The following is a 15,942-nucleotide window of genomic DNA, read 5'->3' on the forward strand; positions in this document are numbered from 1 at the left end:
TTATCTAAGATGTAATTAACTATAGGGGTTTGCCCTTATAGGAAGCTTTTCCCGAACCCAGCATAATATAAACCCTATTTAATTCCTTATATTAAATAGGGGAACTTGTCGGCCAATATATTGGTTTCGCAGACCAAACGGATGTCATAACTTTCTTTAGTTTATTTGATCGAGCCTCACTCTCAATTCTTGTGTTCATCCTTCGGGATAGATACATGATTTGAGATAAAGTGCTCTTTCATTTAAACTATGAAAATTATGGGGTCAGTTTGACTTCATCTTTTTCAAAACTATTTTTTTTTAAACGTCTTTCCGAAACAGGCGACGGGATTTCAATTCCGATGACCGACAGCTTCTTACGGGCAAACCCCACACCAAAAAAATAGTGCCGACACTCTTTTTCCTCTGGTTTACCGTAAAATTTATTTTAATGAGTGACTAGAGTATGAATTCCAAATTTACAATTATACCCTAAGGCTACTCATCTTATAATTCTCACATTAGGGCTTCAATAATTATGAAACTTCACTAACCACTTACCCATATGTTAATTAAGACATTAGAGGTGAATTGGTATTTTTCTCTTTTCAAATTATTTTTTGTAACTACTTAAACCCATAATTGTAAAGTTTTTAGAAAAATTAATTTAATCAATTAAAATATGTTCTAAGTTCTTGGAAAAATTTTATGATGCCACTTAGGGTTAGAGGACCAATCAGGACTATTGTCATAATTTTTTTAATTATATTTTACTTTTTATAATTTTTAATTGATTTTGATAAGAAAATAAATAAAAAAATACATTTTTAACTTTAAAATCAACTTTCATTTTTATTTAACTCCTCTGACTTCAGTGAACTCACCAAACTTTATTTCATATTTTCTGAATCATGTTTTATTTTTTATAATTATTTTAATTAATCAGAGGTAATTACCATAGAAAATTAAGGCTTTTGGTACTAGAGATGTTCTTTGACCTTGGAAAAATCAGAGAACATCCCAAGGCTCATGAAGAATAAGTTTTGCATGGGGAGTAAGCCCTGAAAATTTCATGTCATGGTGATTAATATTTAATTATTTATGATTAAAATATTCTCTAGAGTGTTTACTTAATTTAAATTTAAATATAAAATAATTAATTTTAATTTTGGGTTCATTAAACTCTTATCTGTTTACTGAGCACGGAGATATTTTTATTTTATTTTTCTTGATTTTTCCACACCAAGAAATGATTTTTAAAGTTATATTTAATTTTTTGTATTTAATTAAATAAAAAATACCACATTTATCCACTTAACCATGTGGCATCCAACTCATCCCCGGCATCTTCGAACCGCCGCGCATCACCTCCCCATTGGTTACACTTTCCACGTGTCTTGCTTCGTCACCCGTGATCCGCGGTCTTCTATCGCACCGACCCGTCATCTGAAACGATCCGCGCCGTCCGTTTTAAATACACGGGAATAGACGACATCTATTCATCGTCTCCAATGTGTTATAACCCGAGAACCATTCACACTCTAGAACTAAAATGTCCTTCGATACTTAACCAACTTAAGTGTGTTTTATTCATAAACTTTCATCTAAGTGAGACAAACATATTTATATGGCTAAGTGGACATGGATTGTTCACCTTCTTCATAAAAAACCAAAATCGATGGAGATTTAGGGATTTTTTAACTATACATATGCCCAAGAGGTGGGGTCTCGATTGAGTTGGTTGAGAAGCTTCGCCTTGCGTCCACAAACCCCCTCCAAGTGATAGTTTGGTCTGAGATGGGGCCTACGTATGACCTAGAACATGGGATGGCTCGGGTGTGGTCTAGGAGCACGGCAGAGGCTGCGGGAGGGAGATTTCGATTGGGGAAATTATTTTAAGATGTGGTGAAGCTTTTGGAACAATCAATTTTGAGTTTTTGTGAAGTTGAGTTTATGACAGAAAAGGTCTTGGTTTTTTTTATGGTGAAATTAGGGTTTTGTGGCGGGAAACATTAGGATGGTGGGGATGAGCTTCGTATGAGTGTAGGGAGGGTTTGGAGCAATTTCGGCAGAGTTTCTCTCATTTAGCCGCGAGGTGCCCTAATTTATAAACTCAGCCATGGAAGAGGAGCTGAGCTTCAATTGGCTAGTCAAAGCTTAGGTGGCACCTTAGGGGGAGCTCTAGCAAAGGAGAAAGTCCAATGGGGAAAAGCCAAATTGGATGAATTTTGAGATTTCCCCCCATAGGTAGCTCTCGGGTTTGGGCTTACCGTCGGCCATGGTGAGGTTGTGGAACTTGGGTGGTCACCATCTGACTGTGGGAAGTCAGTGGTGGAGATTGGTGAGGCCAATTGAGTTGGAGCATGGGTAGGTGTGTTGAATTGAAGTGGAATGGAGGAGAGAAGATTTTGGGTTTGGCTTGGATTTGAGTCATGGGAAAGGCTTGGCTTACTCTCCATGAAGGTTGGACTTGGTGCATGACATTGGGGTTTGGGTGCCCATGTCCCAATCATGGGGATTTAGATTAATTTTAGGTTTAAGTGAGTCATGAGAGAAGTTAAGCACTTTTTAGCGGATCTTGAGAGAAGTTAAGCACTTTTAATGACATGTTGATGGCTTTGGTGGCTCACATGTAGCTTGGGTAAGGCTTCATGGTTTGGATGGCTTGTCATGAGAAAGGATTTAAAAAGTTTTGGGGCTTTTAGAAGGTGTTTCCATGGAGCCAAATTTGGGTAATTTTTTATCATGATATTTAAAACCTAAGGTTTGATTATAATCAAATGGCATGAGGGTATAATTTCATGTCATGGTGGATGGTGGCCTTCATTTAGGGTTAATTTCAATTTAATGATTGGGCTTTTAAAATTCATGGTGATGGGCTTGAGTTTGAAATTTGGTGGAATTGATTTGACATTTCGAGAAATTTTGGTTTTAATTTTGATATGGGAGATTTCGGTGAAAATTTAGAATTTTAGGTGAACTTGGAAATTTGGAGGAATTTTGGGCAAATTGGGTGAAAATTGGGTAATTTGGTAATTATGGGTGAATTTTGGTAAATTAGGTGGAAATTGGATAATTTGGGAATTATGGGGCATGGTGGTGTACGGGTGAGGCATGTGGGTGAGAGGTTTATGAGGGTGTGGTGAATGTAGTGATGTGTAGGGTGAAGTGTGGTGATGTGCATGGCAAGGTAGGGCGGTGAGTGGCTAAGCCAACCAGGGTCTTCCTAAAGCCTCATGATCCTATGAGAACTCTCGTTGAGCTTCCTCATGTTGGCCTTAACCCTCTTAATCAAGTGTTAACGATTTGAGATCACCCATATGAGACTTCAAAAAAAAGAGCTAGGAGGTGGTTTGAACTTCTTATTGGGTTGGGTACCATCACTAGTCTTCTAGCATGATCAATAGGAAGTTCTATTGGCTAGATCCTAAGCTCTAAGAGAAGAATTTAGACCTCACTAAAATAAGGTTAACAAAAATTTGATAAAATTCATAAAAATTATAAAATATTCAAATAAAAATCACTAAAAGTTAAAACCAAAAAAAATTCTATCCACTCTCACACCAGTTTGTAGACGACGACAAATTTATGATTGACCTAAGTTCACATATAGCAGTGTCATATCATATATACTACTAAATTCACTCGCAAATGAATCTACGCCAATAGGAACGTGGCCAGTGTACTCTATTCGTGTGGCTTGGTCAGCCAACTCCACAAAAAAGTAGTTAAGATCTGAGTCCTCTGACGGGAAGTTACCGACAAGTGGCACCATTAAACTACGATCAAGGCAGTAGTACGCATGTTCCCTAATAGCTCTATTCTTTGAGATGTGAATCATAGGGTATATTTGGTAGGGCACAAAGCCCTTTGTTAGCTATGATTGACTTAAATTATTCCCCTTAAATAAACTTCACCTCAGGTCTACAATGTCCCCTTGAACAAAGCAACCCATGGCTGCTGATCAGAATTCTTCTATCAGGTTGGGTCAACTACCACCTCTGACCAAGTAGATCATGTTCCATCATCATCTAGGATGACGAAACCACGAAATCTTTATCGAGTGCATCATCACTCCTCCAACATTAAGCTTTTTAGTAAATAGAGATAGAACTTTTAATAAGTAAAATTCAATCAAATTTCATGATATAATTTTCTAAATTGATGCTACTATACGCTAAGTTATCAGTGCCTCAATGACAAGCATTAATCGAAAGTGCTTTCCTATTATCGGGATTGTTAATTAACCATAGAGTTGTACACCTATAGGAAGTATCTTGTCTACAATTTCATTTGCACTCTAAAAATTTGTCTCGGGACCTCAAGTAAACTATCGCCATTCATTTTTTGAAGGGGTTGTGACAACAAACTTGTGGAGCCAAGAGCCTCCTCTAAGAGAAAATGCAAATCCTCATCGATTAAAGTTTTGACCGTTGGCTCTTCCAGTAAGGGCGCCCAATCTACGGATGGTTGTTAATGCCATATGAGAATTTTTTAGTGAAAGTTCCTTGGCTAGTTGATTGAGGATGTTAATCACTTCATTGTGAAATAATGAAAACAAGTCAACTATGACGATTGGGTCTGCTTGGTCCTGATTGCAACTTTGAATAATTGATATTAAAGTGGTAGATCATTAAAAATGTGAAGTAGAGTTTCTTCGTTGTATATACGAGAGTTCGTATCAACTATATTCTACTACATATTTGATTGAGGAAAGGTATTATGTTATTGGGACATATTTTGGTTCTTCATGGTGATGCCATGGAGCACATTTCTACGTTGGATTGATCTAGATCAGTTTGTGAGTTGTAAGCATTTCACTCTCGTTGCCCATATTTCAAAACAGGATTTGAGATTGAGGATGTATGAAAAAATGGATGGGTTGATCGTATAAAATAACACAGCTGCAAGGTTCTGATCGAGAAGGAGCCAAGTTGTGAATTCATTATTGGGTAAAATATGATATCGAATGAAATAGTTTTGATTGGACAAGTGATTGAGCTCGTGATAAAGCCTTCAAAACCATTTGTTGAGAATTATTTGAGAACTTGAAGTTTCAAAAGAGGGCAGTTATCTCCGGTCAATTGAACATTGACATTGTTTTTTATGTTAGACTTGAGAAACTTTAAAGAAGATGGCATTTGAGCTTCTCCAAATTTGAGAAGAGTAGGGTGACTGTTAGATTGTGGATTTGTTGAGGAAGTGGTTGAGTCATCATTGATGGAGAGATGAAAGAGGAAAAAAAAGAGAAAACAGAGCTCAGGGTTGAGAACTTTGCCTAAGTGCTGAGAAAGATGCTATTCCAATAAAATGAATAGATCCGATATCATGAAATTAAGGTTGGAAGAGGGATATCTGCAATGGTTAGAAACAGAGAACTAGCAAGCAGAGATGGAGATGAATAAGCTAGTTGATTGCAATCATATTCACGGCATTGGACTTGTATTGTAATGGATACATTAAAGGGCAGTCCCTGTAGATATTTTAATGGTAATTATAGATTGATGAAGGGAATGAATCCAGCTATTGGCGACATGTGGATTGGATTGAACTATAGGGGATAGTGACTGTTGTTGTTCAGAAAGAGTGGTGTGATTGTAGTGATTATGGATAGATTATAAGATAATGTCATCAACTTAACAGATATAGGATTCCATTTAATGCGTATTGAAAGTCAATGAAAACCAGCTCTCATAACATGTATAAAAAAAAAATTAATTTTAACAACATGAAAGGCCACAACAAGTGGAATCAATTTGTGGAGGGCATTGTCCCGGTGATAAATCAAATTGTAAACATTTTAGTTCTTTATTTCTTGTTTGGAGGAAAAGAACACGTTCCCAATAAACACAACTTTCGCTCGGTAAACCAAAATGAATAGAATAAGATTTTCAACAGTTATGTTCCTTTTAACAAAAATGTTGGTATTCACGACTTTGTTCTCACTAAAATCATGATTATTGCTCAAATGAATGAATGTTCATAACACCGTTCCTCGAAGAAATCCCCAGTCATTTAACAGTTATTTGGTTAATAACCAGCCTTGTAGTGCTCTATAAGAGATAAAAGCTATTGCAAGTTTAATTATATCATTCTTTTGTAAGAAAAACAATGTAGGATCAATAAAAAAAATAGCTACCTTAAAATTCAGACATGTAACTATGTAAAAAAAGAAAAAGTTTGTCTCCCTTGTAAACTTAAGGCATGGATATTAAGACCTAATAAGACCTACGACTGCATAGAATAAGAAAGGATTTGAAAGTTAACAGGGGAAAATCATATGGAAAGAGATGAAATGTTAAGACATCACAAAGAAATTAGTGAGTTTTAAGCCTATTCTCAGGCAAGTAGACATTATAAACCACTTATACAAAATTCTGAAATTTCAGTCAACTGGTATGTAAAAAAGGCTGATTATGTATTTAAGCAACAGGATGAGCCCAAGGCATGAGTCTTTATAAACTTAAGGTATGAACCTTTATGTATGGTGAAGATTAAAAGTTAACACTATCAACATATATATATATATATATATATATATATATATATATTGAAAGACCAAAGTCTAATATATTAACTAAAAAGTATGGTACAGATAGATTTTGTCGAAAGCCCTAAACATGGCACCCAGCTCACACAAAAAAGGAGAAAATACAACAAAAAACATAAGAGATCTAAATAAAAAATCAAAAGCTGCCAGAATAAAAGTATCAGGTAGCTGGAGAGCAACCCGATTTTGCCTTATCTATGCCTCTAGTTCTAAGGAAGAAGCCAGCTAATAAATTGGTCAGATGAGTGTCATTGTCAGTAGTAACCAATGTATCATCTAATAGATTCCCTAGCTCGAGTAATTCTCCATTCTTCTTCTTCCTCCTGGAATAGACTTGACATTCCTCATCCGAAGAATCAGTCTGATGGGGTAGAGCTGAAATCAGCAGACCTAATCAGCAGAATGGTCTGAAGTGTGCATGATATGTGTAGGTTGTTGAACATTAGAAACAACTACTTGTTGTACCATCTGATCTTCTATCGGGTCAAAGAAACACTCTCGTGTGTTTTAGCATGTAAGTGGGTCTTCTTCAATAACAGTAAGTGGTATCAGCACATTTGGATCTGTACCTGTAGTAAGGTGTTCTTCATGTGGACTGCGATGTTGGAAAGAGGATCGGATTGGACTTTCTCAACAAGGATGGTAGGTGGCTGATCTTTAGTGATATTCGACTTTAGATGAGGATGCAAGCGATAGCAAATAGTAGAACTACGGTCAAACATATTACAATGAGAGCAATAAGGAGGATGTGGTTCTATTTCAACCTTTTGTCAATACCCGTTGTGAATAGTGTCAATCGATATCTCATCCGGAGCTGGTTGAGTGATATCTCTCTCAACTAAAACACAAGCCACAGAGGGTCTGGTGACAGTAAGCGTAGGACTATCCACCGTGAGAGGCTTATCGTAAACAGTTGCTAAAGAGTAAAGGATTTCCATGTTGAACAGATGTAAGTTTAACCCCAGAAACTTTATCCAAACAGGAATTATACATATATGTATATATATATATATATATATATATATAGAGTGTGTGTGTGTGTGTGTGTGTGTGTGTGTGAATGTGTGAAGTTACCAAGAGAAATCATATGCCATGGCATGAAATGTTAAGTCGATCAAGTAAATACTAAATTTTAATTCCATCCTCAAAAAAAAAAAGCAACAAGTTATAAATTGCTTGGGATATTTTTAGATTTCAAGAGAATGGTAATGTAAAAAAAGGTTGATCATTTATGCACTCATCACAATGAGCCCAACTCACCCATTCAAACAAAAAGCCCAGAAACCCTACTCTGATTAACTAAAAAAATAAATAAATAATTACCACCCAATGGCTTTATAATGAAACATTAAACCAACAGATGATATTTTCAAAGCATAGTACAATAGGAACACAAGACAAAAACAAACACCAATTGCATACTTCTACAAAAGGAAAGACAGGTCAATTGTTAAACCCACAAGCATTTAGGTTCATACAAAATTTAATTTTGTATTCATGTGTGATGATTTTTGTTGACAAAACACTAAAAAGTGATAGGAAATTCACAAGAGCAATTGCCAATTTTATTGGGGTTGAGGATCAATTAGAAACTAAACCAGACTACGGAATAGTGGGATCACATCAAATTGAGAAAATCAGAACAAAGAACTAAATAGAAAGCGCAATCAAAGTAACATAAAAATAGCACGGGAATTTTACGTAGAGAAACCTATCAAGGGGAATAATTACAGAACCACACCCCCAGAAAACTCCACTATGAATTTCAGAGAGCTTATGGAGAACACTCAAACTTCCTCTCTACACACAAGGAAACTAACAAAACCTCGCTCCAAACTCTTCCTACTCCGATCCAACGCAAAAAATACACGCTGAGATCCCAGAAATGCTCCTCTCCAACACTCTTTTCCTTCGCCAAAAACTTATCGAAGAAACCTTGAGCAGGAACATCAGATACATCGCTCGAAATTGGGATTAAAAAAACCAAATCCCGTCAAAAACCGCCTTTAGTGCATATGCGCCAATAGGCTTGCGCATAAGCGCCATCCTCTCTGTATCAAGGTAGCGCCAAAGTGGGAGTGGCGCATATGTGCCCATAGGCTAGCATATGTTCGCCAGCTTCTCTGCTACTAGCATTCAAGTGGGTGTTTATGCGCCCATAACCCGGCGCATATGCTTTAGGTGCTCAACCCCTATTTGCAGCTCTTCAAATCTGTCTCCACACATAACAATCTCCTACTTGTAGACTGATTGCACCCAACAGAAATCTTTTGTACCAGCACTTCCATTTGAATCGTCTTCATAATCACGTACCATGGTGTGGCACACCCCTGGTCTCAACCTTCATGAAATTAGCCGAAGCCAAGCATAGCTTTAGTTTCTAAATGGTCAACACCTTCGTAACATATCCATAAGATTCTGAACTGTTTGTATCTTCGTCAGAAACAACTGCCCATCTTCAAGAAAAGTGCGAATAAAATGATACCACAGTTGAATGTATTTCATCCTGGCATGAAAAGTAGCATTCTTAGCAAGATTAATCACACTCATGTTGTCACTATAGAGCTTTTCAATACCCTGCTCCTAGCTCAATTCTACCATGTAACTTTGTAGCCAAATCATCTCATTGCTAGCCTCAGTAATAGCAATATGTTTGGCCTTCGTAGTTGAAAGTGCAAAGATTTTTTGTAACCTGAAAACCAAACTCACCGTTGTGCTCCCTAATGTGAAGATATTCCTTGTTGTACTTATTCTAATATCCAAATCTCCTACCAGATCTGAATCTACAAATCCCGATAGATTGATCTCTACACTTCCAAAATAAAGTGTCATGTTGACCGCTCCCCTCATATACCTAAGAATTCACTTTATTGTCTTTAAATGATGTTTGTCTGGATTGCCCATGTACCTGCTGATCACTCCCACTACATATGCAATATCTGGCCTGATACAAATTATCTCATACATAAAACTTCCAACTGCTGAAGCATGCGAAGTTCTCTCCATTCGTGTTTGCTCTGCTTCAGAGTTAGGCGATGGCTTTTTAGATAGTTTAAAGTGACTTCCTAAAAAAGTGCTAACTGCTTTCACCTCACTCATGTTGAACTTCTATAAGATCTTCTCAACATACTCTAACTGAAACAACTTCAATGTTTCTGCACTCCTGTCCCTACTGATTCTCATCGCGATGATCGTCCTAGTTAAACTTCAATCCTTCATCTCAAACTCACTTAATAATTGTTTCTTCAAGTCCCTGATTTTCTCCATATTCACCCCTGCAATCAGCATGTCATCCACATTCAAAAGAAGCAATATATAACAGTTATCGAAATGTTTGATGAAGCAATAGTGGTTTGTATGACACTTCAAGTACTCATTATCTGAAATGAACCTGTCAAACCTTCTGTACCGCTGTCTCGAGGTCTGTTTCAAGCCATAAAGGCTCTTCTTCAATCTGCATATCAAACTTCTTTGCGTGGAATCTTTTAACCTTATGGTTGCACCATATACAGTACCTCCCCCAGATCTCCATGTAAGAAAATTATTTTTACATCCATCTGTTTCAGATGTAGATTTTCTTCTGCTATTAGACTCAGCACAACCCTGACAATCATTATCTTCATCATTGGAGAGAAGATCTCAGTGTAATTCGCTCCTTCCTTCTGTTGGAAATCCTTTAAAACAAATTTTGTCTTGTAGCGCTTACTACCATCTGACTCCTCTTTTAGCCTGTAGACTCACTTGTTGTGTACTGCTCTTTTGTCATTTGGTAGTACCGTCAATAAAGATTTCATTTCTTCATCTATGGCAAGCACTCACTCACTTGAATCTTCAACTTGAGTGATCTCCTCAAAGCACTCTGATTCACCACTATCAATTAGTAACAAATAGTTTAAATAAGGAGAATACATGTGTACGGGTCTTGTCATTCTACTAGATCTTCTAACTTATGTAGCAAGTGATTCAGGAACTTTCAATGCTCCTTCTAGTTGAGCAATATTTTTTTCTTCATCCTCCTAATCACCAGTATCTTCTATCTCAATATATTTGAATTCTTCAGAAGTAGCTGACGGACAATCTTGAGTTCCGACCCAGTCCTTGAACATTTACATCTCATTGAATGTGAATTCCTTGTTTATGATGAATTTTTATTCTGATAATCACAGAACTTGTATTAAAATTCATCTGAGTCATATCCAATGAAGATGCACCTGACAGATTTCGATTCAAGCTTGGTCATGGACCCTGCATCAACAGGCACATATGCAAAACATTCTAATACCCTTAAATGAGATAGACATACCATTTTTTCACTCCAAACTTCTGCAGGTAAGTCTTCCTCAAAGATAAGCTAAAGTGTTTACTGCTTCAGCCCAAAATTATTTTGACAAAGCTGCATGCAACTTCATGCTCCTAGCACGCTCCGTGATTGCTCTGTTCATGCGTTCGGCCACACCATTCTGTTGCGATGTCCTTGGGACAATGAACTCATTATGTCCCCTTCTGTAGCACAGAAATTCTTGAACTCCTGATCACGATACTCGCCCCCATTATCTGATTTGAGACGCTTCAACTTCAATTTTGTCTCATTTTTTATTATAATCTTCTATTTTTTACAGACTTCAAATACATCAAATCTTTGTTTTAAGAAATAAACTCATATCTTTCTCGTGTGATCATAAATAAGCATGATAAAATAGCGAGTGGATTGAACTGAAGTAGGACTTCATACATCAATATGCTATGACTCCAGTGTCTTTAATTTCACCATTGAACAGCTCTTAAAGAAAGAAATTTTCTTCTGCTTATTATACATATGGTATTCACAAAAATCCAAATCAATTGATTTCAAACACTGAAGTTTATTATTTGAAAGTAGGAGCTTCATATCTTCTCGCTCATATGACCAAGTCTACGATGCCACAGACCTGCATCTGCCCTGGTTCCAACAACATCAATGAAATCAATCACTAAATTGATCAGATAAAAGGTGCGTTCAATGTTGCCCCGAGCCATCACAAATGCCCCTAGTCACCTTTCACGGACCACCTGTGGAAGTACTCACGAGTCCTGACTTTGTCAGCTGGCTCACAGAGATAAGATTTATCTTCAAAACAGAAACATGTTTAACTTAAGTAAGCTTTCAGACTGTTTCATTTGACAACCAGAGATCAACATTACCCTTTCTTACTACGATGTAAGTCCTGTTATCTCTCAAATAAATCTTCCTTAAATCACTCTGAGTGTTATTTTTAAACACTTCTTTATTGGGGCAAGCATGAGAAAAGGTATTTGAAGCTACCATCCAACATTCAGTGCTGACTAGGGATAACACGAGGGAGTCACTTTGGATTTCACCAGTAAAGACATTAGAATAGTACTATTATCATGTACTCCACCATCATCTTTCCTTAGAGCTTTGCAATCCTTATTGAAATACCCCTTCTTACCGCAGTTCCAGCATTATCCTCTACTTGACTTGGGCTTTCTTTTTTTGGACTTAAAATTTCTTTTTTTGGACTTGAATCTGCCTCTACATGTATTCCTGCCAAGATTCTTTCGCCTGTTATCAGCATTCAAACGCAGAACCTAAATGTTCATCATTCGTTGTTTTTCTACAAACTTCTTCATTTAGCATTAGACCCACCAACTCATCAAAGTTTAACTCCGAAGTCTCTAAGGAATTACTCACCGTCATTACCAAACCATCACAGCTATCCGGTAATGAAGATGGTATCATCAGTGTTCTAACCTCATCATCAAACTTGATCCCCACAGAACGCAATTGACTCATTACAGTGTTGAAGTTATTGAGATGTTCTGTCATTGAATTGCCTTCTACCATCTTCATGTTGAATAACTTCTTCATCAGAAAAAAATTTTATTAGGAACAGAAGGTTTTTCATACATCTTGGTCAGTGTCTTCATGAGATTCACCGTAGTTTTCTCATTCACAATGTTGAACACAACAGATATTGAAATAGACAACCAGATCAAACCCAATTTTGTTTGATCCAACGCTTCTCATTCCTCCATAAGAATAGACTCAGCCTTCCTTGTGATTCCTTGTAGTGGCAAATATAATTTTTTTCTGATACAGCAAACCCTCCACCTGCATCTTTTAAAATGTGAAGTTCATCCCATTAAACTTCTCCGCTTTGAACCTTGTTTCTTCGGTCATAGCTCCCATTCGAATCTAACATCACTTTGATATCAGTTTGATAGGAAATTCACAAGAGCAATTCTCAACTTTATCGAATCCTAGAATCAATTAAAAACTAAACCACACGATAAAATAACAGGATCGCACCAATTCGATAAAATCGAAACAAAGAACAAAATAGAAAGCACAATCAAAGCAACCAGAAAAGAACACAAAAATTTTATGTGAAAAAGCATGAGAACGAGAAAAAATCATTGAGCCACAATACCGAAAAAATTCCACTATGAATTTCAGAGAGTTTACAAAGAACACACTCAAATTTCCTCTCTACACACAAGAAAATTTACAAGAACTCGCTCCAAACTCTTTTGCTCTGATCTGATGTGAAAAATACATGCCGAGATCCCAAAAAAAGTCCTCTCTGACACTCCTTTCCTTCACCAGTAACTCATCGAAGAAGCCTTGTGTAGGAACATCTGATACACCGCTCGAAATCGAGATAAAAAAACTAAATCCCGTCAAAAACTACCCCTGGCGCATATGTACCAAGCTTTCTGCAAGAAAGGAGCGTAGCAGCTAATGTTGAGAGCATATGCGCCAATATGCGCCAGCCTCTCTGTATGAGCCAAAGCGGAAGTGGCCGTATATGTGCCCATAGGTTGGGGCATGCTACTCTCATTCAAGTAGGCGCTTATGCGCCCACAGCCCGGCGCATGTGCTAGGTGCTCTGTCTCTATATACAGCTCTTCAAATCAGTCTCTACACATAACAACGAGTTCAAATCCAATGTCTTGAGTTGTATATTTTGTGAATATGTTGGGTTTCAATGTTCTTTAAAAACCCAAAAGTTCAATAGCCCGCACACCACAGTCCTATTCTTCCTAATGAAAAAGGATGAATAAACACTTCTCGGAAGCAATCATAAAGGCGTAAGAATATTTAACTGGATTTGTAAAGACGTAAAATCATAATCTTCAGCTTAAACTTACAAAGAAAACTAACTTAAGTACGTTGGTCTGACTTCCAACTGCACCACGATTCGAAAAGTTTGTAACTTACCCCAAAGACAGCCAAGCAATCTACCACTGCCCTGGAAGGTTTTCCCTGGACTGCAAGAACCCAAAAGACAGCTCAAACAATTCTGAAAACAAACAACTGCAAGAGCTAAAAATCAAATAAAAACTCAATGAAAAAGACTTCTAAGAGACACTTACAGAATATCAGAGGCAGTATGATGAGGCAGATCAGTGACGCCATGCTCACAAGCAGTGAGCATCCCATGGCCCGCACCCAAATGCCTTCAATTTCCAATTCCAATCCAACAGAAAGTGAAAAATCATGGAATTTCTTATAGAATTCCATATTGAACAGATCATTATTACATCAACTAGATAACAAGTACCTAAATGTGATATCTCATGTTGATAACCATCATTGGAGTGAAAATGGTGATGGTGGTGGAAGCCATATCGCTCCCGAGCTAGATCTTCCTCCTCCGCCAACTCCTCTGGGAGCTTCCGACTTTGAATCTCGTTGTGATCGTGATCGTGATCGTGATCGTGATCGTGATCGTGATGATGATGATGAAAATGATGGTGATGATCGTGGTGTAAGGCCGGAGAAGAGAAAGAGCAGGAAGGCGAGGCTTCTTCAGTTGCGGCGCATTTGACAAGCGCCGCCGTCCAGGTGGCAAGGAGGAGTAAGATGCTGCATAGGAGCCTCCGCTTCGCCGTAATTGTGAGGAGCGCCATTCTTGTTGTCAACAATAGGCACGGGTAATTCGGTGACAAGGGCTGTTTGGCTGCAAATTAAATTTTAATAAATCGGCTAACTTTGAATTTATCAAATTTTAGGTGTTTAATAAGTAAATACTAATAAATCAAAATGAAGGAGCTTATTTAGGAGAATTTATTTTAATAAACATCAAAAGATAAAGATTAAATTATAAAAGAAAATATAAATGAGTATTCAAAGACTCAAAATGCATAAAAAAGGCCATTTTATGTTAATTAATAATTAATTATCTATATTAATAATTAGTTATTTTTGTAAACTAATTATTTATTAAATAATAACTTAATATTAATTAACTATTAATTATATAAAATAAGAATTACTTAAAATTTTACTAAATAAGTTAAATTTTAAAATATATTTATATTCATTAATAACTATTAAATAATTACAAATAAATTTATTTAATTATAATTAATTTTCTAATAATAAAAAATACTTATTAATTACTAATCAATTAATTTAATTGATAGAATTAATTTAAATAAAAATAAATTAAAACCACAAACTCATCTTTCTCTTCCCCTCTCCACGTGAAACCCTTGTCTGCTCCTTCCTCCTCTCTCGCTTTCGCCCACACTTCCAATCTTTGTCCATAAGCCTCGCTCCCCTCCCAGTTTTGCACAAAACCATCGCCTTGATGAATAAACATCTGCAATATAGTCGTCATTAGAGCTAGTTGGGAAGGTAACAACGGGAGTGCGGGTTACAAAGACTACTAAAATTCCTATCTTTCTCATCCTTCTACTCCGCTCCTACCAGAAACCATTGAGGAATGTAAGCATGTTCGCGTCATTCTCCCTGTTGGCTCATCCTAGATTTATTAAATCTGTCAATTCACTAGATTTAGTAAATTCTAAATTTATCGCAAATCGACCATTTTGGAATTTATGGGAGCTCAAGATTTACAAAGGCGTTTTTATTGCTGGTATGATTTAGCTTAAATCCTGCTTAAAATCGGCTACCATACAACCCCTTAACGGTGAATGGTGCTTTAACAACATACTTTGCCCTATTGCACTGCACATACTCCCAAGACTACTACCCGCTTTTGAATGTAGGGTAAAGTGTGTTTAGGGCAGCTGCAACTAGAGATGCCAAAAAAGCTATATTATTAGATTTAAGAGTACTCTACAATCAAGTTTACTTTCTCTGTCTATCATGTGTTGCTCTCAATCTATCTTGTATTAGTCTAATCTTTTGAGTAGCATCATCTACTAACTCAATGCTCATCAATCTTGTTTAACCCGCCTCTGTCAAGATGAAGTTGTCCTACACCTTCTACTATATAATGATTCATATAGTGTCATATCAATACTTGTCTGAAAGTTATTATTATATGTGAAGTTAATCAAAGGAATATGATCCCCCCAACTCCCACCAAAATCAAGTGCACATACTCTCAATAGATCCTCCAACACATGAATAATCCTCTCAGGCTGACCATCTATTGTTG

General features: G+C 36.8%; 1 protein-coding gene across 1 annotated transcript in view; it reads right to left on the minus strand.

Moving 5' to 3' along the window:
• The window catches only part of LOC110021658 (IAA-alanine resistance protein 1), a 47,234-nt gene extending 32,731 nt beyond the window's left edge, over positions 1 to 14,503 (minus strand). Inside the window, exons 1-3 of the mRNA XM_020720241.1 lie at positions 14,095 to 14,503; positions 13,907 to 13,990; positions 13,752 to 13,801 (exon numbers count right to left, since the gene is read on the minus strand). Of these exons, the coding sequence (XP_020575900.1) occupies positions 13,752 to 13,801; positions 13,907 to 13,990; positions 14,095 to 14,443 (483 nt within the window). The 5' untranslated portion in view covers positions 14,444 to 14,503. The remainder of the gene's footprint in view (positions 1 to 13,751; positions 13,802 to 13,906; positions 13,991 to 14,094) is intronic.
• Positions 14,504 to 15,942: the final 1,439 nt, after the last annotated feature.

This window comes from Phalaenopsis equestris, unplaced genomic scaffold (genome assembly GCF_001263595.1).
Source record: "Phalaenopsis equestris unplaced genomic scaffold, ASM126359v1 Scaffold000137, whole genome shotgun sequence".
NCBI lineage: Eukaryota > Viridiplantae > Streptophyta > Magnoliopsida > Asparagales > Orchidaceae > Phalaenopsis > Phalaenopsis equestris.